The sequence below is a fragment of the Rhinoraja longicauda genome, chromosome 7 (genome assembly GCF_053455715.1).
Source record: "Rhinoraja longicauda isolate Sanriku21f chromosome 7, sRhiLon1.1, whole genome shotgun sequence".
NCBI lineage: Eukaryota > Metazoa > Chordata > Chondrichthyes > Rajiformes > Arhynchobatidae > Rhinoraja > Rhinoraja longicauda.
Genome location: NC_135959.1, coordinates 4,799,045 through 4,825,967, shown reverse-complemented (window position 1 = coordinate 4,825,967; position 26,923 = coordinate 4,799,045). Strand labels below are relative to the sequence as shown.

The window sequence follows — 26,923 nt, the reverse complement described above, 5'->3', positions numbered from 1 at the left end:
AGGCCAATTCACTGGATGCTTTGAAGAGAGAGTTAGATTTAGCACTTAGGGCTAACGGAATCCAGGGATATGGGGAGAAGGCAGGAACGGGGGAACTGATTTAGGATGATCAGCCATGATCATATTGAATGGCGGTGCTGGCTCAAAGGGCTGAATGGCCTACTCCTGCACCTGTTTTCTATGTTACTGTGTGCACGCTTTGGTTAGGGATTCCCTCGGCCTAGGGGATAAGGCACCGGGTGTTCACCGGGACCGCTGGGTGTGTTTCCACACCTGAAGTAGTCGTAGGAGAACTCCTCCAGTGTGTACAGCTTGGCCTTCTCCTCCACGTCTCCCAACGTCAGCTGGGACGTCTTGATGGCCTCTTGTCTCTGGTCTGGCGTCATGGTAACCAAACACTGCAAGGCAAGGCAGGAAGGATTTAAGATAAATTCTAAATACAAACCCCCTAATTTGAGGAAGGACGTCCTTGCTGTCGAGGCCACAATGAATGGCGGTGCTGGCTCGAAGGGCCGAATGGCCTCCTCCTGCACGTATTTTCTATGTTTCTATGTTTCTATGACATTCTTGTTATTGAGGCAGTGCAGCGTAGGTTCACCAGGTTAATCCCCGGGATGGCGGGACTGTCGTACGAGGAAAGTTTGGAAAGACTGGGTTTGTATTCACTGGAGTTTAGAAGGATGAGAGGGGGGTCTTATAGAAACGTATAACATTATAAAAGGACTGGACAAGCTAGAGGCAGGAAAAATGCTGGAGTAACTCAGCGGGTCAGGCAGCATCTCGGGAGGGAAGGAATGGATGTCTGAAGAAGGGCCTCGACCCGAAACGTCACCCATTCCTTCTCTCCCAAGATGCCAATTCTCTGAATGCATTCAAGAGAGAACTAGATAGAGCTCTTAAGGATAGCGGAGTCAGGGGGTATGGGGAGAAGGCAGGAACGGGGTACTGATTGAGAATGATCAGCCATGATCACATTGAATGGTGGAGCTGGCTCGAAGGGCCGAATGGCCTACTCCTGCACCTATTGTCTATTTTGTGTCTACCTTCGATTTAAACCAGCATCTGCAGTTTTTTTCCCGACACATTATGCAGGAAAAATGTTCCCAATGTTGGGGGTGTCCAGAACCAGGGGCCACACAGTCTATGAATAAAGGGGAGGCCATTTAAAACTAAGGTCAGAAAAAACTTTTCCACCCAGAGAGTTGTGAATTTGTGGAATTCTCTGCCACAGAGGGCAGTGGAGGCCAATTCACTGGATGAATTTAATAGAGAGTTAGAAAGAGCTCTAGGGGCTAGCGGAATCGAGGGATATGGGGAAAAGGCAGGCACGGGTTACTGATTGTGGATGATCAGCCACGATCACGATGAATGGCGGTGCTGGCTCGAAGGGCCGAATGGCCTCCTCCTGCACCTATTTTCTATGTTTCTATGTTAAATAAAAATCGACTGGGGTCATTCTCACTGATGGAGGTCGGAGTCAAACATGACAAAACGTAGGTTCGGGAGACTTCCGGGAGGTGGCGGGGAGCCGAACGATGGAGGGGGCCGCCGAGAACGAGGAGGGGCCTGGCGTGGGGGGGTGGGGGGGGGGGGGGGGGGCAGCGGAGAACGAGGGACATGGTGGTGAGAAGGTACGACTGTACGAAGAACGTCTGTAACTTTGTTGGCACCAGAAACGTGGCGTCTCTTTGGTGACGTCTGATGTATAGAGTCATAGAATCATAGAATCATGAAGCACATAAACAGGCCCTTCGGCCCAACCTGCCCACACTGGCCAACAGGGGTTTTCTCCGGGTTCCACCCAACACTCCAACGTCGTACAGGTTTGTTAGGGTAATTGTCCCTGGTGAGCAGGGTAGTGCTAATGTGCGGGGATCGCTGGTCGACGCGGACTCGGTGGGCCGAAGGGCCTGTTTCCGCACTGTATCTCTAAACTAAGCTAGACTCTTGCATGTGGTCTCAGTGAACTTTTGCTAATTGGGGATTGGGCTTAGGTATGGCAATAATTTTCTGGACTCTATGTAAGAAAGGAATCCGACTGTGCATTGGCACAGTTGAATTATTAAACAATTTGCCCCCAGCCTTCTATGTCTTTAAGGACGCAAAGTGCCGGAGTAACCTCAGAGGGTCAGGGAGCATCTCTGGAGAACATGGACCAGGTGACGTTTCACAGAGTGCTGGAGTAACTCAGCGGGTCAGGCTGCATCTGTGGAGAACATGGACTAGGTGATGTTTCACAGAGTGCTGGAGTAACTCAGCGGGTCAGGCAGCATCTCTGGAGAACATGGATAGGTGACGTTTTGGGTCTGGACCCTTCTTCTTCTTCTATGCCTTGCTAATGTAGGTCCACCTACATGGAACATAGACCGGTACAGCACAAGAACAGGCCCTTCGGCCCACAATGTCTGTGCTGAGCAGGATGCCAAGACCATCGCTTATTTTGCTTATGAATATTGAGTTCTCTAACTACAAGTGACTCTTGCTTTCCCTCGCTCTCCAACCCAATCCCACCCTGGTTCTCCGACTAGTTACACTGTCCTCCTGATTAAATTTACACGATGTGCCTCGTTGTCACCTTCCCCAAACTAACAACGATCAATTCTACATTTCCCTTGACCTTCATCCACTTTGATTCTCTCGTTTTCATCTCTCTCGTTTCCCCTCTTCCCCCGACTCTCCGTCTGGAGAAGGGTCTCGGCCCGAAACGTCACCCATTCCTTCTCTCCAGAGATGCTGCCTGTCCCGCTGAGTTACTCCAGCCTCCTGTGCCTATCTTCAGTTTAAACCAGCACCTGCAGTTCCGTCCTACACAACCCCTCCTGGCCACTGGTGCTGCCTGAGCGGAGTTTGCAGGTTCTTGGAGATGGGATGGGTTTCCTCAGTGTGTTTACCCCCTCCTTTACCCCGAAGGCAGAACAGCACAAGATGCTGCAACAAAGTACTTGGATTTGCCCACTGATTACAGGGCAGGTTAAGCCATGGTGGGCCAAAGGGCCTGTTTCTGCACCATATCCTGAAAGTTCACCTTCACAAGATATAGGAGTTATAGGAGGTCCTTCTGCAGTTGTACAGGGCCCTAGTGAGACCGCACCTGGAGTACTGTGTGCACTTTTGGTCTCCAAATTTGAGGAAGGATATTCTTGCTATTGAGGGCGTGCAGCGTAGGTTTACTAGCTTGATTCCCGGAATGGCGGGACTGTCGTATGTTGCAAGACTGGAGCGGCTAGGCTTGTATACACTGGAATTTAGAAGGATGAGAGGGGATCTTATCGAAACATATAAGATCATTAAGGGGTTGGACACGTTAGAGGCAGGAAACATGTTCCCGATGTTGGGGGAGTCCAGAACCAGGGGCCACAGTTTAAGAATAAGGGGTAGGCCATTTAGAACTGAGATGAGGAAAAACTTTTTCATACAGGGAGTTGTAAATCTGTGGAATTCTCTGCCTCAGAAGGCAGTGGAGGCCAAGTCTCTGAATGCATTCAAGAGAGAGCTAGATAGAGCTCTTAAGGATAGCGGAGTCAGGGGGTATGGGGAGAAGGCAGGAACGGGGTACTGATTGAGAATGATCAGCCATGATCACATTGAATGGCAGTGCTGGCTCGAATGACCGAATGGCCTCCTCCTGCACCTATTGTCTATTGTCTAGAATTACGCCATTCGGCCCGTCGAGTCTACTCCGCCATTCAATCATGGCTGATCTCTGCCTCCTAATCCCATTTTCCTGCCTTCTCCCCATAACCCTTTACACCCGCTCCAATCAAGAATTTGTCTATCTCTGCCTTAAAAATATCCACTGACTCGGCCTCCACAGCCATCTGTGGCAATGAGCTCCACAGATTAACAACCCTCTGACTGAAAAAGTTCCTCCTCACCTCCTTTCTAAAAGAGCGCCCTTTAATTCTGAGGCTGTGACCTCTGGTCCTAGACTCTCCCACCAGTGGAAACATCCTCTCCACATCCACTCGATCACTATTCTGTACGTTTCAATGAGGTCCCCCCTCATCCTTCCAAACTCCAGTGAGTACAGGCCCAGTGCCGACAAACGCTCATCGTGTGCTAACCCACTCATACCTGGGATCATTGTCGTAAACCTCCTCTGGGCCCTCACCAGAGCCAGCACATCCTTCCTCAGATATGGGGCCCAGATTTGCTCTCAGTACTCCAGATGCGGCCCGACCAACGCCTTGTAGAGCCTCAGCTTCACAGCTTTGTGTATTCTCTTAAAGTCTCTGAAGGTCTAAAAAAAGCTCCTCGCGTCCAAACTCACCACAATCTCGGCGGCTGGCTTGGTCACGGTGGGCAGGACGTAGACGCACTCGGTGGGGAAGTCGCCCTGCTGGTCGGTCCTCTTGTTCACCCCGTGGGCCCAGCCGCAGGTCATCACTTGCTCCCCAGTGTCCTGGTCAAGGACGATCAGGTCTCCCTTCAGGAAACTCAGGAAGGTCAGGTCGTCACCCACTGTGCGGACAACAGAGCAATCAGCGACGCGACCCACTCACGTGAGGGGGGCAGGATCAGACACCTTGCCCCACCCAGCAAGGCAACACGCTCCAAGACAATAGCCGACACGGTGGCGCAGCGGTAGAGTTGCCGCCTTACAGCGAATGCAGCGACGGAGACATAGAAACATAGAAACATAGAAAATATGTGCAGGAGTAGGCCATTCGGCCCTTCGAGCCTGCACCGCCATTCAATATGATCATGGCTGATCATCCAACTCAGTATCCCGTACCTGCCTTCTCTCCATACCCCCTGATCCCTTTAGCCACAAGGGCCACATCTAACCCTCTTAAATATAGCCAATGAACTGGCCTCAACTACCTTCTGTGTCAGAGAATTCCACAGATTCACCACTCTCTGTGTGAAAAAAAACGTTCTCATCTCGGTCCTAAAAGACTTCCCCCTTATCCTTAAACTGTGACCCCTTGTTCTGGACTTCCCCAACATCGGGAACAATCTTCCTGCATCTAGCCTGTCCAACCCCTTAAGAATTTTGTAAGTTTCTATAAGATCCCCCCTCAATGGACCCGGGTTCAATCCCGACTACGGGTGTTGTCCGTACGGAGTTTGCACGTTCTCCCCGTGACCTGCGTGGGTTTTCTCCGAGATCTTCGGTTTCCTCCCACACTCCAAATACTTACAATAGACAATAGGTGCAGGAGTAGGCCATTCGGCCCTTGCGAGCCAGCACCGCCATTCAATGTGATCGGGTTTGTAGGTTAATTGGCTTGGTAAATGTAAAAAAAAAAAAGATTGTCCCTAGTGTGTGAAGGATAACCTTGATATGCTGGTCGGCACGGACCCGGTGGGCCGAAGGGCCTGTTTCCGCACTGTATCTCTAAACTACACTAATTATTATGAGAGAGCTTTATTTATCCCAGGAGGGAAATTGGTCTGCCAACAGTTCTAAAACACAGTTATATAAGATACATGAAGTGTAGAAAGTCCAGGTTTGGGGATGTGCAAAGATTGGGCGGGGGGAGTCAGTCTAGCCTACGACAGCAGGGGGAGGAGTTGTTCACCTCCTTCCTAAAAGAGCACCCTTTAAGTCTGAGCCTATGACCTCTGGTACTAGACTCTCCCATCAGTGGAAACATCCTTCCCACGTCCACTCTATCTATGGTCAGGCCAGTTTTGGGCATCCTGTTACAGGAAGGATGTTCAACACCTGCGCTCGGTCCGCGTTGACCAAACTGATCTCCCGGTGGCTGGGCACTTCAACTCCCCCTCCCACTCCCAGTCTGACCTTTCTGTCATGGGCCTCCTCCAGTGCCATAGTGAGGCCCACTGGAAATTGGAGGAACAGCATCTCATATTTCGCTTGGGCAGCTTGCAGCCCAGCGGTATGAACATTGACTTCTCCAACTTTAGATAGCTCCTCTGTCCCTCTCTTCCCCTCCCCAGATCTCCCTCTATCTTCCTGTCTCCACCTATATCCTTCCTTTGTCCCGCCCCCCCCTGACATCAGTCTGATGAAGGGTCTCGACCCGAAACGTCACCCATTCCTTCTCTCCTGAGATGCTGCCTGACCTGCTGAGTTACTCCAGCATTTTGTGAATAAACACCTTCGATTTGTACCAGCATCTGCAGTTATTTTCTTATACTACCTGTTACAGGAAGGATGTTGTTCAGCTGGAAAGGGTGCAGAGAAGATTTACGAGGATGTTGCCAGGACTCGAGGGCCCGAGCTACAGGGAGAGGTTGGGCAGGCTAGGACTTTATTCCCTTCTCCTGCTTGCAGCTGCATAGCGTCATTCAACACTGAATCAGCTCATTTTGCCCCTAGCAACCAAAATGCCCCATCTATACCAGTCCCACCTGCCCACTTGAAACATAGAAAATATGTGCAGGAGGAGGCCATTCGGCCCTTCGAGCCAGCACCGCCATTCAATATGATCATGGTTGATCATCCAAAATCAGGACCCCATTCCTGCTTTTTCCCCTCATATCCCTGGACTGGAGGATACAGGTTTAAGGTGGGGGGGGGGGGGGGGGGGGAGGGGGGAAGGGGGGGAAAGATGTGATACGGACCCGAGGGTCAACGTTTGACACAAAGGGTGGTAGTTTATTGTCACGTGTACAGAGGTACAATGAAAAGCTTTTGCTGCGCGCTATCCAGTCAGTGGAAAGGCAACACATGATTACAATCGAGACGTCCACAGTGTACAGATACACGATGAAGGGAAAGATGTCAGTAACGTTTTGTAGCAGATAAAGCCAGTAGTCAAAGATAGTCTTGAGTGTCTTCAATGAGTTGGACAGTGGGTGTATGGAACGAGCTGCCGGAGGAGGTAGTTGAGGCAGGGACTATCACAAAGTTTAAGACACATTTAGAGTGGTACATGGATAGGACGGGTTTAGAGGGATATGGGCCAAACGCAGGCAGGTGGGACAAGTGTAGATGGGGCATGTTGGTCGGCATGGGTAAGTTGGGCCAAAGGGCCTGTTTCCAAGCATTTGGCTCTTTGACTTCATGAATATTCTCCTTCCATTCTTATCCGCACTACAGGAAGGATGTTGTCAAGCTTGAAAGGGTGCAGAGAAGATTTACGAGGATGTTGCCAGGACTCGAGGGCCTGAGCTGCGGGGAGAGATTGGGCAGGCTAGGACTTTATTCCTTGGAGCGCAGGAGGATGAGGGGTGATCTTACTTTAGTTTAGAGATACTTGCTCCTCGAGTATCTTTGAGCACAATACTCTAAATGTGGAATAGACACAAAATGCTGGAGTGACTCAGTGGGACAGGCAGCATCTCAGGAGAGAAGGAATGGGCGACGTTTCGGGTCGAGACCCTTCTTCAGACCGAGCACCCGGAGAAAAATCCACGCAGGTCACGGGGAGAACGTACAAACTCCGTACAGACAGCGCCCGTAGTCAGGATCGAACCCGGGTCTCCGGCGCTGTGAGACAGCAACTCTACCGGTGCGCCACCGTGCCGTGCAACAGAGCTTAGTCTAGTTTAGAGATACAGCGCAGAAACAGGCCCTTCGGCCCACCGAGTCCATGCCGACCAGCGATCACCGTTTATTAACACTATCCTACACCCACTATGGACAATTTTTACGTTTATCAAACCAATTAACCTACATACCTGCACATCTTTGGAGTGTGGGAGGAAACCGAAGATCTCGGAGAAAACCCACACAGGTCACGGGGAGAACGTACAAACTCCGTACAGTACAGCACCCATAGTTGGGATGGAACCCGGGTCTCCGGCACAGCATCTGCTGTCAGGCAGCAACTCTACCGCTGCCCCACCTGAGACAAGGGCTCGTTCGGGATTTGAACCCGGAACCTCTCACACCCTAAGCGAGAATCATACCCTTAGACCAACAAGCCAGCTCTTATCGAGGTGTACAAAATCATGAGGGGGAATGGAAACCACGCACACAGTGAATGCTCGACCCCCCCTCCCCAACCCCACCTCCCGCTCCGTCACACCCACCGGGGTTCGGGTTGTCCTGGAGAGCCACGACGTACTTTGACCTCATCCTCAGGCCCTCCAGGAAGGTCACCACGAGGTCGCGGATGTCCTCTGCGTTGTTGGAGGTGAAGGTGTATTCGTCGCCTTTGATGGTCGCCAGGGTGAAGCTCTGCCCTTGCAGTTTACCACCCCTGAAAGGCAAGAGAAACAAAGATGATAATAATAATAATAATAATACATTTTATTTATATAGCGCTTTTCATATACTCAAAGACGCTTTACAGAGATTTTGAGAACATAGGGGAAATGAATAAATAGGTAAATAAGTAAATAAATAAATGAACAGAGAAAGGAGACAGAATGTGAGGTGACCTTCAGTGGTTGAAGGCAGTACTGAGCAGGTGATCTCTCAGCTGTGTCAACCCAGGCCACCACACAACCCACCCTCCCTTCCACTGAAGGTAGACACGAAATGCTGGCGTTACTCAGCGGGACAGGCACCATCTCTGGAGCGAAGGAATGAATGGGTGATGTTTCGGGTCGAGACCCTCTCTACTTCCACTCTATCCAAGCCTCCCACTCCCAGTCTGACCTTTCTGTCATGGGCCTCCTCCATTAGTCAATAGACAATAGGTGCACGAGTAGGCCATTCGGCCCTTCGAGCCAGCACCGCCATTCACTGTGATCAAGGCTGATCATTCACAATCAGTACCCCGTTCCTGCCTTCTCCCCATACCCCCTGATTCCGCTATCCTTAAGAGCTCTATCTAGCTCTCTCTTGAATGCATTCAGAGAATTGGCCTCCACTGCCTTCTGAGGCAGAGAATTCCACAGATTCACAACTCTCTGACTGAAAAGGTTTTTCCTCATCTCCATTCTAAATGGCCTACCCCTTATTCTTAAACTGTGGCTCCTTGTTCTGGACTCCCCCAACATTGGGAACATGTTTCCTGCCTCTAACGTGTCCAACCCCTTAATAATCTTATATGTTTCGATAAGATCCCCTCTCATCCTTCTAAATTCCAGTGTATACAAGCCTAGTCGCTCCAGTCTTTCAACATACGACAGTCCTGCCATTCCGGGAATTAACCTAGTAAACCTACGCTGCACGCCCTCAATAGCAAGAATATCCTTCCTCAAATTTGGAGACCAAAACTGCACACAGTACTCCAGGTGCGGTCTCACTAGGGCCCTGTACAACTGCAGAAGGACCTCTTTGCTCCTATACTCAACTCCTCTTGTTATGAAGGCCAACATTCCATTGGCGTACAACGCGGTAAAATCCCATGAGAGTCCCCTCTCATTTTTCTAAATTCCAGTGTATGCAAGCCCAGTCGCTCCAGTCTTTCTCATTCCTTCTCTCCAGAGATGCTGCCTGTCCCGCTGAGTTACTCCAGCATTTTGTGTCTGTCTTCGATTTAAACCAGCGTCTGCAGTTCCTTCCTGCGCACTTCGCTCCTGGTTACCTGCTGGGTACTCACCTGCTGCTGGTAACCGCGGTGATTTCGGGGAAGGAAAGTTCCAGAAGGACTTGCTCCTGTTCGTCGACGAAGTAAACACCAGTCCAGTTGACGGCGACAATCACGTCGTTCTTCGGAAGGCTTGGTCCTGAGGGCAAGAACAGTAATTATGGACAATAGATGCAGGAGGAGGCCATTCGGCCCTTCGAGCCAGCACCGCCATTCAATGTGATCATGGCTGATCATTCTCAATCAGTACCCCGTTCCTGCCTTCTCCCCATACCCCCTGACTCCGCTATCCTTAAGAGCTCTATCTAGCTCTCTCTTGAATGCATTCAGAGAATTGGCCTCCACTGCCTTCTGAGGCAGAGAATTCCACAGATTGAATGGGATGTGGTTTCCCCTTCCAGAGATGGCAGAGATGGATAGATTCCTGATCAGTGCGGGTGTCAGGGGTTACGGGGAGAAGGCAGGAGAATGGGGTTAGGAGGGAGAGATAGATCAGCCAGGATTGAATGGCGGAGTAGACTTGATGGGCCAAACGTGGCCTAATTCTGCTCCTATCACTTATGAATTTAGAAGGATGAGAGGAGATCTTATCGAAACGTATAAGATTATTAGGTGGTTGGACACGTTAGAGGCAGGAAACATGTTCCCAATGTTGGGGGAGTCCAGAACAAGGGGCCACAGTTTAAGAATAAGGGGTAGGCCATTTAGAACTGAGATGAGGAAACACTTTTTCAGTCAGAGAGTTGTAAATCTGTGGAATTCTCTGCCTCAGAAGGCAGTGGAGGCCAAGTCTCTGAATGTATTCAAGAGAGAGCTAGATAGAGCTATTAAGGATAGCGGAGTCAGGGGGTATGGGGAGAAGGCAGGAACGGGGTACTGATTGAGAATGATCAGCCATGATCACATTGAATGGCGGTGCTGGCTCGAAGGGCCGAATGGCCTCCTCCTGCACCTATTGTCTATTGTCTGTTGTCTATTGACCTGATGGATGTTGGTCGGTGTGGGCAAGTTGGTCTGCAGGGCCTGTTTCCATGCTGTACGACATTCTATGACACCCGTTCATTAGTTCTATCCCACACACACTAGGGACAATTTACAGAAGCAATTAACCTACAAACCTGGGCGCCTTTGGAGAGTGGGAGGAAATCGGAGCACCCGGAGAAAACCCACGTGGTCACGGGGAGAACGTACAAACTCCGCACAGACAGCACCCGTAGTCAGGATGGAACCCGGGTCTCTTGCGCTGTGAGGCAGCAACTTGACTGCTGCGCCACCGTGCCGCCTAGGCTACCCAATGGTCCCGTATTAGCTGGGACGTCCCGTATATTGGGCTAAATTGGTTTGTCCCGTACGGGACCACCCTTGTCCTGTATTAGGCCCAGGGGGTGCTGTAGGCCCGGACACTGTAGGCCCGGGGGCCGCTGTAGGCCCGGACAGTATAGGCCCGGAGGCCTGGGCGCCGCCTAACGGAGGTTTGCTTAGCAACCCGCCACCCGGCCCGGGCGGCCGCCATTGGTGGAGCAGGAGCACGTGGCCGCAGGCTGGGCGAGGTCACGTGGGGCGCGGCGGCGGTGGCGTCACCTCTTGTCCCTTATTTGGGAGTAAGAAAGTTGGCAACCCGATAGCCCAACCCAAGTTGGCCGCCCATGGTACATAGATAGGAAAGATTTAGAGGGATATGGGCCAAACGCAGGTAGGTGGGACTAGTGTAGATGGGGCATGTTGGTCGGCATGGGAACGATGGGCCGAAGGGCCCGTTTCTGTGCTGTATGAGTCTATGACTAAAACCAACCTGAGAACTTGAAGGCCTCGTAGAATCGGGAGAACAGCAACGGCCATTTGAAACGAGCAAAGTCCACAATCTCCTCCTTCACCTTCTGAGGGTCGATTCTCTTCTGAGTGTAAACCCCCTGACAAGGTAAAAGGCAACATTTAACGGAGGATGAATTGAAACCCCGCACCCTTCACAAGTCAACAGTCTTGCCCAAGCACCCTGGAGATTGTGGACACAAAGACAAAATGGCTTACGAAGGAAGACGCAAATCTCTGGAGTAACTTGGCGGTTCAGGTATCATCACTAGAGGTTGGGTCAGGACCCTCATTCAGACTGACTTAGTTCAGTTTAGTTTAGAGATACAGCGTGGAAACAGCCACTTTGGCCCACCGAGTCCGCGCCGACCAGCGATCCCCGCACATTAGCCCTGTCCTGCACATCAGGAACCATTTACAGAAACCAATTGACCCACAAACCTGCGCATCTTTGGAGTGTGGGAGGAAACCGGAGCACCCGGAGAAAACACACTCGCGGTCACGGGGAGAACGTGTAAACTCCGTGCGGGCAGCAGCACCCGTGGTCAGGATCGAACCCGGGTCCCTGGCGCTGTGAGGCAGCAACTCTACCGCTGCGCCACCGTGCTGTGAAGAACAGGGATATCTGGATGGTGGAAGCTGATAGACGGGAGAGGGGAGGGAGGGAGGGGGGGGGGGGGAGGAGAGAAGGTGCTGTACCAATGCAGGAGAGGTTTGGGCCCAACGGGTCCACTTGGCCTAGTTATTATTATTATTTACAGTGCACGATGTTTACATATTCTGTTGTGCTGCAGCAAGTAAGAACTTCATCGTTCTATCTGGGTCACGTGACAATAAAACACTCTTGACTCTTGAGTAGACATGATGGGCCGAATGGCCTAGTTCTGGTCCTGGACCTTATGGAATGGGGCATCAAGTGTACGCACCTTTTTGTGGGCCGCGACGATGTACTGGGCCCACTTCTCGATAGGTTTGGAAGAGTTGACTTCTCGGTCGGGAATGTATGAAGGGATGAGGCTCATCAGACGCTCCGGAATGATCTCCGAGCCGTAGTCCACGTAATACTGCTGGGAGGCAAGTTCAGCAAGGTCTTCCTCCTAAAGGGAAGGAGAGGAGAGCAGCGGACAATAGACAATAGGTGCAGGAGGAGGCCATTCGGCCCTTCGAGCCAGCACCGCCATTCAATGTGATCATGGCTGATCATTCTCAATCAGTACCCCGTTCCTGCCTTCTCCCCATACCCCTTGACTCCGCTATCTTTAAGAGCTCTATCTAGCTCTCTCTTGAAAGCATCCAGTGAATTGGCCTCCACTGCCTTCTGAGGCAGAGAATTCCACAGATTCACAACTCTCTGAGTGAAAAGGATTTTCTTCATCTCAGTTCTAAATGGCCTACCCCTTATTCTTAAACTGTTGCCCCTTGTTCGGGAATCCCCCAACATCAAGATATGGGAGGAGGTGTGTGTGGGGTGTGTGTGGGGTGTGTGTGGTGTGTGGGGTGTGTGGTGTGTGTGGGGTGTGTGGGGTGTGTGGGGTGTGTGGGGTGTGTGGTGTGTGTGTGCGGTGTGTGTGTGCGGTGTGTGTGTGGGGTGTGTGTGTGGGGTGTGTGGGGTGTGTGGGGTGTGTGGGGTGTGTGGGGTGTGTGGTGTGTGGGGTGTGTGGGGTGTGTGGGGTGTGTGGGGTGTGTGGTGTGTGGGGTGTGTGGTGTGTGTGGGGTGTGTGGGGTGTGTGGTGTGTGGTGTGATGTGGGGTGTGTGGGGTGTGTGGGGTGTGTGGGGTGTGTGGGGTGTGTGGGGTGTGTGGGGTGTGTGGGGTGTGTGGGGTGTGTGGGGTGTGGGGTGTGGGGTGTGTGGGGTGTGTGGGGTGTGTGGGGTGTGGGGTGTGTGGGGTGTGTGGGGTGTGTGGGGTGTGTGGTGTGTGGGGTGTGTGGGGTGTGTGGGGTGTGTGGGGTGTGTGGGGTGTGTGGGGTGTGTGGGGTGTGTGGGGTGTGTGGGGTGTGTGGGGTGTGGTGTGATGTGGGGTGGTGTGATAGACAATAGACAATAGGTGCAGGAGGAGGCCATTCGGCCCTTCGAGCCAGCACCGCCATTCAATGTGATTATGGCTGATCATCCACAATCAGTACCCCGTTCCTGCCTTCTCCCCATACCCCCTGACTCCGCTATCGTTAAAAGCTCTATCTAGCTCTCTCTTGAAAGCATCCAGAGAATCGGCCTCCACTGCCTTTTGAGGCAGAGAATTCCACAGATTCACAACTCTCTGACTGAAAAAGTTTTTCCTCATCTTCGTTCTAAATGGCCTACTCCTTATTTTTAAACTGTGGCCCCTGGTTCTGGACTCCCCCAACATCGAGACATGGGAGGAGGTGTGGCGTGTGGTGTGGTGTGGTGTTGTGTGTGGGGTGGTGTCAAGTCAAGTCAAGTCAAGTCAATTTTATTTGTATAGCACATTTAAAAACAACCCACGTTAACCAAAGTGCTGTACATCTGATTAGGTACTAAGGAAAAAAATGAAACATACAGTAGCACGCAAACAGTTCACAGCGCCTCCTCACTGAGCCTCAAACGCTAGGGAGTAGAAATAGGTTTTGAGCCTGGACTTAAAGGAGTCGATGGATGGGGCAGTTCTGATGGGGAGAGGGATGCTGTTCCACAGTCTAGGAGCTGCAACCGCAAAAGCGCGGTCACCCCTGAGCTTAAGCCTAGACCGCGGGATAGTGAGTAGCCCTAAGTCGGCCGATCTGAGGGACCTGGAGTTAGAGAGGGGGGTTAGAAGATTTTTGATGTAGGGGGGGGGAATGTCCATTTAGGTCTTTATACGTGAATAGGAGGAGCTTGAAGTTGATTCTGTACCGTACTGGGAGCCAGTGGAGAGAGGCCAGAATCGGGGTGATGTGGTCCCTTTTACGGGTACCCGTCAGGAGTCTCGCTGCGGCGTTTTGGACCAGTTGCAGGCGGGACAGGGAAGATTGGCTGATCCCAGTGTATAGGGAGTTGCAGTAGTCTAGGCGGGAGGAAATGAAAGCGTGAATGATTTTTTCTGTGTCGTCGAATTGGAGGAAAGGTTTGATTTTAGCTATGGTTCGAAGTTGGAAGAAGCTGGCTTTTACCACAGCGTTGACTTGCTTATCAAATTTTAATGCAGAGTCAAATATCATGCCAAAGTTTTTGACATGCGGTTTGACTAGGCAGGATAGGCTTCCAAGACTGCCTGTTATCGATTTGATGGAGTCGGGGGGGCCGAATAGGATGACCTCAGACTTGCTCTCATTTAATTGGAGGAAGTTCTGTGCCATCCAACATTTTATGTCCTCAAGGCAGTGTAAGAGGCTGTTTAAATTTGACTGGTTGTTGGGTTTCAGGGGGAGGTAAAGCTGAGTGTCATCGGCATAGCAGTGGAAAGAAATGCCGTGCCTTTGAATGATTTGGCCAAGGGGGAGCATGTATAGAGAGAAGAGAATGGGGCCTAGGATGGAGCCTTGTGGAACTCCGCAGGAGAGGCTAGCTGGAGCAGAGGAATAACTGCCTATGTTGATGGCGAAACTCCTATCTTTGAGGTACGAAGCGAACCAGCTCAGGGCAGTGCCATCAATGCCAACCGCGTACCGGAGACGGTCAATAAGGATGGTGTGGTCCACTGTATCGAATGCTGCGCTGAGGTCGAGAAGGAGCAGGATTGCACAGTCGCCGGTGTCGATGGCGAGAAGCAGGTCGTTGTGTACCTTCAACAAGGCAGACTCTGTGCTGTGGTGGGCTCTGAAACTTGACTGGAAACTTTCCAGGATGGTGTTTTGGTGCAGGTAGGGCACCAATTGGTTTAGAATTGCCTTTTCAAGGACTTTTGACAGGAATGGCAGTTTGGAAATGGGTCTGTAGTTGCTAGGCAAGGTGGGGTCTAGGTTAGGTTTTTTCAGTAGGGGCTGGACCACCGCGTGCTTGAAACTGGTTGGAACAGTGCCAGTGGCCAGAGAACTGTTGATAATAGAGAGGATGCTGGGACCAGCTATTGCAATGACATCCTTCAGAAGGGCAGTGGGGGCAGGATCAAGGGGGCAGGTTGCAGGTTTCATAGCGGAGACAAGCTTTGCAAGGGAGGATAGAGTGACGGGTTGGAAGCAGTCCAATTTAGATGAACAGACTAGTGAGACAGCTAGGTCACGGGTGGGAGGGGAAATGTTCATTCTAATGTTCTCAACTGGTGTGTGATGTGGTGTGTGTTGTGGGGTGTGTGGGGTGTGTGGGGTGGTGTGGGGTGGTGTGGGGTGGTGTGGTGGGTGGTGTGTGGTATGGGGTGGTGTGTGGTGCAGAAGCAAGGTTACAGAGAAGACTTTAATGGCAGGAATGATTGGGTTAACGTACAACAAGCGTTTGAAGGCTGGACCTGTACTCACTGGAGTTTAGAAGAATGAGGGGGGACCTCATTGAGACTCACCGAATAGTGAAAGGCCGGGATAGAGTGGATGTGGAGAGGATGTTTCACACTTGTGGGAGAGTCTAGGACCAGAGGGCACAGCCTCAGAATTAAAGGACCTACCTTTAGAAACGAAAACGAGGAGGAATTTCTTTAGTCAGAGGGTGGTGAATCTGTGGAATTCATTGCCACAGGAGGCCAAGTCAGTGGATATTTCTAAGGCAGGGATAGATAGATTCTTGATTAGTGTGGGTGTCAGGGGTTGTGGGGAGAAGGCAGGAGAATGGGGTTAGGAGGGAGAGGAAGATCAGCCATGATTGAATGGCGGAGTAGACTTGATGGGCCGAATGGCCTAATTATCCTATCACTTATGAGGGGGACTTGGTGCATGAAAGCCGACCGAACTTTGGAATTTGTACAATGAACAATGGCGGTGCTGGCTGGAAGGGCCGAATGGCCTACTCCTGCACCTATTGTCTATAATAATCATTTCGCCTGCATGTGTAATATGTGCAACAGTGATTTCACTGCACGGTTGCACGTGTGTCAAATCACAAGCCTCGTTGATCGGCGCGGGTTCCTCTTGCAGCGTCTGTTTCAGGGGAAGTCTCACCTTGTCGCACCGGTATTCCCCAAACTTCACCCCCCTCACAGTCTGCTGGTAGATGAGGTTGGTGGCCACCTGGTCCTCGCTGGGGTTGTGCCAGGGGGTGAAGATCTCCTTGCGGAAGAAGAGGCGCCAGGGTGCGTTCCTCTCCTGAGCCCCCTGCTCCTTCGCGTACTGCTCACACTGGGACACGGCGTCCATCACGTAGTCATTGCCGCTGCCCAGCGACGACACCTGCAGACGGCAGGGCCGTTACCCTCGTGCACAGGCCGGGGGTGAGGGGGGGTTACAGGGTCGAAGGGGGGGGGGGGCGGTTACAGGGTCACGAGGACCGGGGGGGGTCACGGGGTCACGGGGCCGGGGGGAGGTCACGGGGTCACAGGCATGGGGGGTCGGGGGGGTCACGGGGCCGGGGGGTCACGGGGTCGGGGGGTCACGGGGTCGGGGGGTCACGGGGCCGGGGGGGTCATGGGGGCCGGGGGCTCACAGGGTCGGGGGGGTTACAGAGTCGAGGGGGGGGCGGTTACAGAGTCTTGGGGTGGGGGGGTCTCGGGGTCGGGGGGGTCACGGGGTCCGGGGGATCACGGGGTCGGGGCGGTTACAGGGTCACGGGGGGGGGGGTCTCGGGGCTGGGGGGGGTCACAGGTCCCGAGGGGCGATGCAGGATGACGCATCTCCCACGTACCTTGTCGAACAACGCAATGTACAGGGAAAACCCAAATCGATCCTTCAGGCCGATCTTGTCCGCCAGAGAGTTGCAGAGTTCTTTGGCCGTGGTGGCCGAGTCGGTCAGGAGGGTCTTGGTTGTCCCGTCCATGAAGGTGATGGGCAGCATGATGGGCTTCTTCGACTTGGTGGCCTGTGGCGGGCATTGGGGACGATGGCAGAGGAGGAAGGAAGGAGAGAAAGGGTCAGCTCAACGAGACCGTAGACGTCACCGAGTTCCAGTCCCAAGATGTGACAAGGGCCCCATGTTGCCACGGCAGCAGAGCTAATCTACCTTGTTCAGTTTTAGTTTAGTTTATTGTTCACGTGTGCTGAGGTACAGTCGGGCGGTCACGGTGGCGCAGCGGTAGAGCTGCTGCCTTACAGCAAATGCAGCGCCGGAGACCCGGGTTCCATCCCGACTATGGGCGCTATCTGTACGGAGTTTGCACGTTCTCCCCGTGACCTGCGTGGGTTTTCTCCGAGATCTTCGGTTTCCTCCCACACTCCCAAAGACGTACAGGTTTATAGGTTAATTGGCTTGGTAAATGTAAAAATTGTCCTTGGTGTGTGTGAGATAGGGTTAATGTGCGGGGATTGCTGGTCGGCGCGGACCCGGTGGGCCGAAGGGCCTGTTTCGAAACGTATAAGATTATTAAGGGGTTGGACACGTTAGAGGCAGGAAACATGTTCCCAATGTTGGGGGAGTCCAGAACCAGGGGCCACAGTTTAAGAATAAGGGGTAGGACATTTAGAACAGAGATGAGGAAAAACATTTTTAGTCAGAGAGTTGTGAATCTGTGGAATTCTCTGCCTCAGAGGGCAGTGGAGGCCAATTCTCTGAATGCATTCAAGAGAGAGCTAGATAGAGCTCTTAAGGATAGCGGAGTCAGGGTGTATGGGGAGAAAGCAGGAACGGGGTACTGATTGAGAATGATCAGCCATGATCACATTGAATGGCGGTGCTGGCTCGAAGGGCCGAATGGCCTACTCCTGCACCTATTGTTTATTGTCTATTGTTTCCGCGCTGTATCTCTAAACTAAGCTATGGTGAAAGGCTTTCGTTGCGTGCTAACCAGTCAGTGGAAAGACAATACATGATTACAATCGAGCCGTCTACAGACACACGATACAGGGAATAACGTTTAGTGCAAGGTAAAACCAGCAAAGTCCGATCAAAGATAGTCCGAGGGTCACCAATGAGGTAGATAGCAGTTCAGCACTGCTCTCTGGTTGTGGTAGGATGATTCAGCTGGGAAGAAACTGTCTCTAAATCTGGAGCTGATCGTTTTCACACTTCGAAGGTATTTATTCACAAAATGCTGGAGTAACTCAGCAGGTCAGGCAGCATCTCACGAGAGAAGGAATGGGTGACGTTTCGGGTCGAAACCCTTCTACACTTCTGTACCTTATGACCGATAAACTAAACGAAACTACACCAACCTCCAAATAGGCTCCAAACTATGTAGACTTGGGGGCATTATTTTTGAATTTGCACTATTATTGTTTATTCATTTGTCTGTACGTACTGACCTTTTTTGTCTTTGCACATTATGGGTTTTACAGAGTTCTCGGGGCAGAATTAGGCCATTCGGCCCATCAAGCATTTGACAAGGTTCCACATGGAAGGTTGATTAAGAAGGTTAAATCGTTGGGTATTAATAGTGAGGTTGCAAGATGGATTCAACAATGGCTGAATGGGAGATACCAGAGGGTAACGGTTGACAATTGTATGTCAGGTTGGAGGCCAGTGTCTAGTGGAGTACCCCAAGGATCTGTGTTGGGTCCACTGTTGTTTGTCATTTACATTAATGATCTGGATGATGGTGTGGCAAATTGGATTAGTAAATATGCAGATGATACTAAGATAGGTGGAGTAGTTGATAGTGAGGTAGATTTTCAAAGTCTACAGAGAGACTTGGGCCTTTTGGAAGGGTGGGCTGAAAGATGGCAGATGGAGTTTAATGCTGATAAGTGTGAGGTGCTGCATTTTGGTAGGACAAATCAAAATAGGACGTACAGGGTAAATGGTAGGGAATTGAGGAATGCAGTGGAACAGAGGGATCTGGGAATAACTGTGCATTGTTCCCTGAAGGTGGAATCTCATGTGGATAGGGTGGTGAAGAAGGCGTTTGGTATGCTTGCCTTTATAAATCAGAGCATCGAGTATAGAAGTTGGGATGTAATGTTGAAATTGTACAGGGCATTGGTGAGGCCGAATCTGGAGTATGGTGTGCAGTTCTGGTCGCCAAATTATAGGAAGGATGTCGACAAAATGGAGAGGGTACAGAGGAGATTTACTAGAATGTTGCCTGGGTTTCAGCACTTAGGCTACAGAGAGAGGTTGAACAGGTTGGGTCTTTATTCTTTGGAGCGTAGAAGGTTGAGGGGGGACTTGATAGAGGTTTTTTAAATTTTGAGAGGGACGGACAGAGTTGACGTGGGTAGGCTTTTCCCTTTGAGAGTGGGGAAGATTCCAACAAGGGGACATAGCTTCAGAATTGAGGGACAAAGGTTTAGGGGTAACATGAGGGGGAACTTCTTTACTCAGAGGGTGGTGGCTGTATGGAATGGGCTTCCGGTGGAAGTGGTGGAGGCTGGCTCGATTTTATTATTTAAGAGTAAATTGGATAGGTATATGGATGAGAGGGGATTAGAGGGTTATGGTCTGAGTGCAGGTAGATGAGACTAGGTCAGGGAGAATGGTCGGCGTGGACTGGTAGGGCCGGACAGGCCTGTTTCCATGCTGTAGTTGTTATATGTTATATGTTAAGTCAACTCCGCCACTCAATCATGGCTGATCTATCTCTCCCTCCTAACCCCATTCCCCTGCCTTCTCCACATAACCCCTGACACCCGCACTAATCAAGAATCTGTCAGTCTGATGAAGTGTCTCGATCTGAAATGTCATTATAGACAATAGACAATAGGTGCAAGAGGAGGCCATTCGGCCCTTCGAGCCAGCACCGCCATTCAATGTGATCATGGCTGATCATTCTCAATCAGTACCCCGTTCCTGCCTTCTCCCCGTACCCCCTGACTCCGCTATTAATCCTTCCTTCCAGAAATGCTGGAAGAAATGCTGCCTGACCCGCTGAGTTACTCCAGCATTTTGTGTCCATCTTCAGTGTAAGCCAGCATCTGCAGTTCCTCCTCATACAAAAGAATCTGTCAATCTGTGTCTTAAATTACTCAATGGCTTGGCCTCCAGGGCTGTCTGTGGCAATGAATCCCACAGATTCACCGCCCTCTGACTAAAGGAATAGATCGGGTAGATGCACAGAGTCTCTTACCCAGAGTAGGGGAATCGAGGACCAGTGGACATAGGTTCAAGGTGACGGGGAAAAGATTTAATAGGAATCTGAGGGGTAACTTTTTCACACAGAGGGCGGTGGGTGTATGGAACAAGCTGCCAGAGGAGGTAGTTGAGACTGGGACTATCCCATTGTTTAAGAAACAGTTGGACAGGTACATGGACATGACAGGTTTGGAGGGATATGGACCAAACGCAGGCAAGTGGGACTAGGGTAGTTGAGACATTGTTGGCTGGTGTGGGCGAGTTGGGCCGAAGGGCATCTCTTTTCTAAAGGTACGTCCTTTAATTCTGAGGCTGTGCCCTCTGGTCCTAGACTCTCCTACTAGTGGAAACATCCTCTCCACATCCGCCCTGTCCAGGCCTTTCCATATCTGTTGTGCTACTGCAAGTAAGAGTTTCATTCTTCTGTTTCGGGACATCTATATACTAAAACTCTCGTTTGTTTGTTTGTTTGTTCCTGAACTACTGCCAAAATGGTACCCAATAGCGCGACGGGGGGGGGGGGGGGGGGGGGGGGAGGGGAGGGGAGGGGAGGGGAGGGGAGGAGGGAGGGAGGGAGGGAGGGAGGGAGGGAGGGAGGGAGGGAGGGAGGGAGGGAGGGAGGGAGGGAGGGAGGGAGGGAGGGGAGGGAGGGAGGGAGGGAGGGAGGGAGGGAGGGAGGGAGGGGAGGGAGGGAGGGAGGGAGGGAGGGAGGGAGGGAGGGAGGGAGGGAGGGAGGGAGGGAGGGAGGGAGGGAGGGAGGGAGGGAGGGAGGGAGGGAGGGAGGGAGGGAGGGAGGGGAGGGGAGGGGGGGGAGGGAGGGGAGGGAGGGAGGGAGGGGAGGGAGGGAGGGAGGGAGGGGAGGGAGGGAGGGAGGGGAGGGGGGGAGAGGGTGCTGCACCAATGCAGGAGAGGTTTGGGCCCAACGGGTCCACTTGGTCTAGTTGAACCATAAAACACTCTTGGCTCTCGACACTAAGCTTGGTCAACACGGAGGTTACCTGCAGCTCCAGCCAGCTTGGTGGTTGAGTCCGGGTGCCATTAGCAAACGTCCTCCTCATCCTCTCCTCACAGTAGGGGGCATAGCCTGGGGGACCTCCGTTGATGAAGTTCCTCAGATACTGCAAGAGGAACACCACAGTCAAACGCCCACCCGCGCCTCAGCACCGTGGCCCGGCGGTAGAGTTGCTGCCTCACAGCGCCGGAGACCCGAGTTCAATCCTGACTACGAGCGCCGTCTGTACGGAGTTTGTGCGTTCTCCCCGTGACCTGCGTGGATTTTCTCTGAGATCTTCGGTTTCCTCCCACACTCCATAGATGTACAGGTTTGTGAGTTAATTGGCTTGGTATACATGTAAAAATTGTCCCTAGTGTGTGTAGGATAGTGTTAATGTGCCGGGATCGCTGGACGGTGCAGACCCGGTGGGCCGAAGGGCATGTTTCCACGCTGTATCTCTAAACTAAACTAAACTAAAATCGTGAGGGGAATAGATCGGTTCAGTTGCCTGATAACATCTGGGAAGAAACTGTCCCTGAATCTGGAGGTGTGCGTTTTCACGCTTCTGTACCTCTTGCCCTGATGGGAGAGGGGGTGACCGGGGTGAGACTGGTCCATGATGATGCTGCTGGCCTTGCCGAGGCAGCGTGAGGTGTAGATGGAGTCAATGGATGGGGAGGTTGGTTTGTGTGCTGGTCTGGGCTACGTCCACATCTCTGGCGTCTAGCCTGGCACCGTGAGGTAGCAGCTCTACCTGCTGCACCACCGTGTAACCCGTCTCTCTGCCCCTTTAGTTTGGTCCCAGTTATTGCCTCGTGACCAAGGCCACTCCACACTTTATTTGAAAATTGCAATTAAAGCACAAAGGGCGGTCACGGTGGCGCAGTGGTAGAGTTGCCGCCTTACAGCGAACGCAGCGCCGGAGACCCGGGTTCCATCCCGACTGCGGGCGCTGTCTGTACAGAGTTCTCCCCGTGGGTTTTCTCTGAGATCTTCGGTTTCCTCCCACACTCCAAGGACTTACAGGTTTGTCGGTTAATTGGCTTGGTAAATGTTTTTTTAAAAATTGTCCCTAGTGGGTGTAGGATAGTGTTAGTGTGCGGGGATCGCTGGTCGGCGCGGACCCGGTGGGCCGAAGGGCCTGTTTCCGCGCCGTATCTCTAAACTAAACTAATCTAAACAAAATACTTGCGCTATGACTCCAGGATAAGCGCTCCACTGAGAAATCCAAGCCCAAAGCCAAACTATTATCATGCCACACTTTATTCTAAGACATCTTTTAGACGTCTCCAAGCAGTCAGGTCAGAACTCAGTTGGATTATATGTTTCGCTGGTAAGAGAGAGAGAGAGAGAGAGCAGTGATGGGAATGGTGTAAAGTTACCTTGACAAACTTCTCGGTGGGAGCAAAGCAGCCGACGCAGAGACTGACGAGGATCCAGCCCCTGGCGTGGCTGCTCTTGGACGGGTTCTGGCTCAGCTGCTTGCAGATCTGGCAGTAGATCTCGTCCCTGGGGATGAAGCAGACATTCAACAGGAGGCGCTGCCCCCACACCCCCTCAACCCTCTCCCACCACCCCCCCTCCCCACTCCACCCTCCGGCCAGTCTTCAGCGGCAACATTCAACAGCCCCACGTCACCGGGCACGGCGGTAGAGTTGCTGCCTTGCAGCGCTTGCAGCACCGGAGACCCGGGTTCGATCCCGACTACGGATCTTGCCTGTACAGAGTTTGTACGTTCCCCCCCGTGGGTTTTCTCCGAGATCTTCGGTCACCTCCCACAACTCCAAGGACGTACAGGTGTGTAGGTTAATTGGCTTGGTATAAATGTAAATAGACAATAGACAATAGACAATAGGTGCAGGAGGAGGCCATTCGGCCCTTCGAGCCAGCACCGCCATTCAATGTGATCATGGCTGATCATTCTCAATCACTACCCCGTTCCTGCCTTCTCCCCATACCCCCTGACTCCGCTATCCTTAAGAGCTCTATCTAGCTCTCTCTTGAATGCATTCAGAGAATTGGCCTCCACTGCCTTCTGAGGCAGAGAATTCCACAGATTCACAACTCTCTGACTGAAAAGGTTTTTCCTCATCTCAGTTCCAAATGGCCTACCCCTTATTCTTAAACTGTGGCCCCTGGTTCTGGACTCCCCCAACATTGGGAACATGTTTCCTGCCTCTAACGTGTCCAACCCCTTAATAATCTTATACGTTTCGATAAGATCTCCTCTCATCCTTCTAAATTCCAGTGTATTCCTGCGTGGGTTTCCTCCGAGATCTTCGGTTTCCTCCCACAACTCCAAAGACTTACAGGTTTGTAGGTTAATTGGCTTGGTATAAATGTAAAGACTGTCCCCTAGTGGGTCAAGTCAAGTCAAGTCAAATTTATTTGTCACATACACATACTCGTATAGTGTGAATGTGCGGGGATCGCTGGTCGGCGCGGACCCGGTGGGCCGAAGGGCCTGTTTCCGCACTGTATCACCGATCTAATAATCTAATCTAGTCGCGGCACTGCAGAGCAGAAACACCAAGCATTGGAGCCCAACAAAAGGCTTGCGTTTTACTGACGAACATAAACATTCAGTATCGTCAGAGACCCAACCCTCCCTGACCACGGTCTCAAGTACACTCCGCCATTCAATCACGGCTGATCTGTCTCTCCCTCTCAACCCCATTCTCCTGCCTTCTCCCCATAACCCCAGACACCAAGAATCTATCAATAACTGCCTTAAAAATATCCACTGACTTGGCCTCCACAGCCGTCAATGGCGATGATGTTCATCGGGACCTCCGATGCCGATCGGCGGGATGAATTTGCCCCCACCCCTGCGACCTGGGGCTCTGGACCTCCGGCCCGGCCTGAGCCGGCAGATCCGTTCCCATCGCCGACTCCCGAGGCCGGTCCTTGCGGGGCCCGGTGTCTCGGCGGCCTAGGCGGAACGTTCCGGTACCTTTTAGACTCCTCTCGGAGGCCGCGACCTCTGTTGGTCCGGCCAGACGGATAATCCAGAAAGCCTCTGGAACCAAGGGTGGACCTGTATATATGTATAGTATTATCCGATTTAATTGGATCGCACGCGAGCAAAACCTTTCACTGTACCTCGGCACACGTGACAATAAGAAACAGTTTAGTTTATTGTCACGTATAGGTACAGTGAAAAGCTTTTGTTGCACGCTATTTTCATTTTCGGCCCAGGGAGCCCGCGCCGACCAGCGATCCCCGCACGCCAACACGACCCTACACACACACACACTCGGGACAACTTACACTTATACCAAGCCAATTAACCTACAAACCTGCACGTCTTTGGAGTGCGGGAGGAAACTGAAGATCTCGGAGAAAACCCACGCAGGTCACGGGGAGAACGTACAAACTCCGTACGGACAAGCGTCCCTAGTCGGGATGGAACCCGGGTCTCCGGCGCTGCGCGTGCTGGAAGGCAGCGACTCTACTGCCGCGCCACCGTGCGTGCGGTTGTAGACCTGCATCCGTGGCAAGCACGTAACAATAGTCGCCTGGGTTGGGCGCCATCTTGGAATCATTTCCCGTGACCATTGGGAGGCTGGATCCACTACCTGAGTTCAGGGCGTAGGATGCCATTCCCGATGACGAAGTGCAGCTTCTCCAGGTTGGAGGTGGGTCTGTCTTCCAGCATACTGTTGCCCCGGAGACTGTAGTCTCCATCATTCAGTCTCTTTGACACCTGCAACACACACAAAAGACAGATGCGTGCACATGATCATGAGGGGAATAGGTAGGGCAAACACACTGACCATGGGAAGTTGGTTTCTTTAATGGCATGTTGGCCTTCATAACGAGAGGATTTGAGTATAGGAGTAAAGAGGTCCTTCTGGCAGTTGTACTGGTGAGGCCGCACCTGGAGTATTGTGTGCAGTTTTGGTCTAATTTGAGGAAGGACGTCCTTGCTATCGAGGCAGTGCAGCGTAGGTTCACGAGGTTAATCCCCGGGATGGCGGGACTGTCACATGAGGAAAGATTGGAAAGACTGGGCTTGTATTCACCGGAATCTAGAAGGATGAGAGGGGATCTTATAGAAACGTAGAAAATTATATAAGGACTGGACAAGCTAGAAGCAGGAAAAATGTTCCCAATGTTGGGCGAGTCCAGAACCAGGGGCCACAGTCTAAGAATAAAGGGGAGGCTATTTAAAACTGAGGTGAGAAGAAACTTTTTCACCCAGACAGTGGTGAATTTGTGGAATTCTCTGCCACAGAAGGCAGTGGAGGCCAATTCACTGGATGAATTTAAAAGAGAGTTAGATAGAGCTCTAGGGGCTAGCGGAATCAAGGGATATGGGGAGAAGGCAGGCACGGGTTACTGATTGTGGATGATCAGCCATGATCACAATGAATGGTGGTGCTGGCTCGAAGGGCCAAATGGCCTCCTCCTGCACCTATTTTTCTATGTTTCTATGTTTAAGGTAAGGGAGGAAAGATTTAATAGGAACCCAAGGGACAACGTTTATTTAGTTTAGTTTAGAGATACAGCGAGGAAGTATCTATCTATCTATTTATTATTTATGTATTTATTTTAATATGCACACACAAAGGGTGGTGGGAGTATGGAAAGAGCTGCTGGAGGAGGTAGTTGAGGCAGGTTACATGCATGGAAACCGGAGCACCCGGAGAAAACCCACACGATCACAGTGAGAGCGTGCAAACTCCGTACAGACAGCACCTGTGGTCGGGATCAATCCCGGGTTTGGTTTAGAGACACAGCGCGGAAACAGGCCCTTCGGCCCACCAAGTCCGCACCGACCAGCGATCCCCGCACACTAACACTGTCCTACACACACAAAAACCAAGCCAATTAAACTACAAGCCTGTACGTCCTTGGAGTGTGGGAGGAAACCGAAGATCTCGGAGAAAACCCACGCAGGTCACGGGGAGAACGTGCAATCTCCGTACACACAAGCACCTAGTCGGGATCGAACCGGGGTCTCTGGTGCTGGATGGCAGCAACTCTACCGCTGCGCCACCATGTTACATGGTCACATTATTGGCTCCAGTAGGTTTGTAGTGACTCCTTCAATGAGCTGATTCATGCATTCACAAAATGCAGGAGTAACTCAGCGGGTCAGGCAGCATCTCAGGAGAGAAGGAATGGGTGACGTTTCGGGTTGAGACCCTTCTTCAGACTGATGTCAGGGGGGCGTTCATTGATTCATTCATAATGGGACATCACTTGGATCATAACATCCAGTTTGGCATTGATCAGCATTGCATTCGATCAGGGGGAAAAAGTGCCCGGTTCAGCAACTTGGACGCCCAGGAACGAAGACGACTGCAAGAAGTGCCCGGCCCATCACAGGCACTGACCTCCCCACCATCGAAGTGATCCACAGGAGTCGCTGCCTCAAAATGGCAGCCAGCATCATCAGAGACCCACACCACCCTGGCCACGCTCTCAGTTCACCCCTGCCATCGGGAAGAAGGTACAGGAGCCTGAAAACTGTAATGTCCAGGTTCAGGAGCAGCATCTTCCCCACGGCCATCAGGCTGTTAAACACTACAACCTCCAATAAGCTCTGAACAGCAGGGACAAGGGGGCATTAATTGTGTCTTTTTGCACTATTATCGTTTGTTTTTTGTGCACCTGTGAGTGTGTGTACATGTAGGTACTTTTGTGTGCTCGTGTGTGTGTGCTCGTGTGTGTGCACGTGTGTGTGCTCGTGTGTGTGGT

At 51.8% G+C, this 26,923-nt stretch overlaps 1 protein-coding gene across 2 annotated transcripts in view; it reads right to left on the bottom strand.

Moving 5' to 3' along the window:
* myo7aa (myosin VIIAa) overlaps positions 1–26,923 on the bottom strand; it is a 148,296-nt gene that overhangs the window by 33,414 nt on the left and 87,959 nt on the right. For both annotated transcript variants that reach the window (XM_078402011.1, XM_078402012.1), the window contains 11 exons: positions 24,796–24,923; positions 22,600–22,726; positions 21,222–21,341; positions 16,906–17,079; positions 16,227–16,454; positions 12,131–12,301; positions 11,188–11,305; positions 9,408–9,534; positions 7,948–8,117; positions 4,271–4,461; positions 274–398 (listed from right to left, as the gene is read on the bottom strand). In XM_078402011.1, the coding sequence (XP_078258137.1) occupies positions 274–398; positions 4,271–4,461; positions 7,948–8,117; positions 9,408–9,534; positions 11,188–11,305; positions 12,131–12,301; positions 16,227–16,454; positions 16,906–17,079; positions 21,222–21,341; positions 22,600–22,726; positions 24,796–24,923 (1,679 nt within the window). The remainder of the gene's footprint in view (positions 1–273; positions 399–4,270; positions 4,462–7,947; positions 8,118–9,407; positions 9,535–11,187; positions 11,306–12,130; positions 12,302–16,226; positions 16,455–16,905; positions 17,080–21,221; positions 21,342–22,599; positions 22,727–24,795; positions 24,924–26,923) is intronic.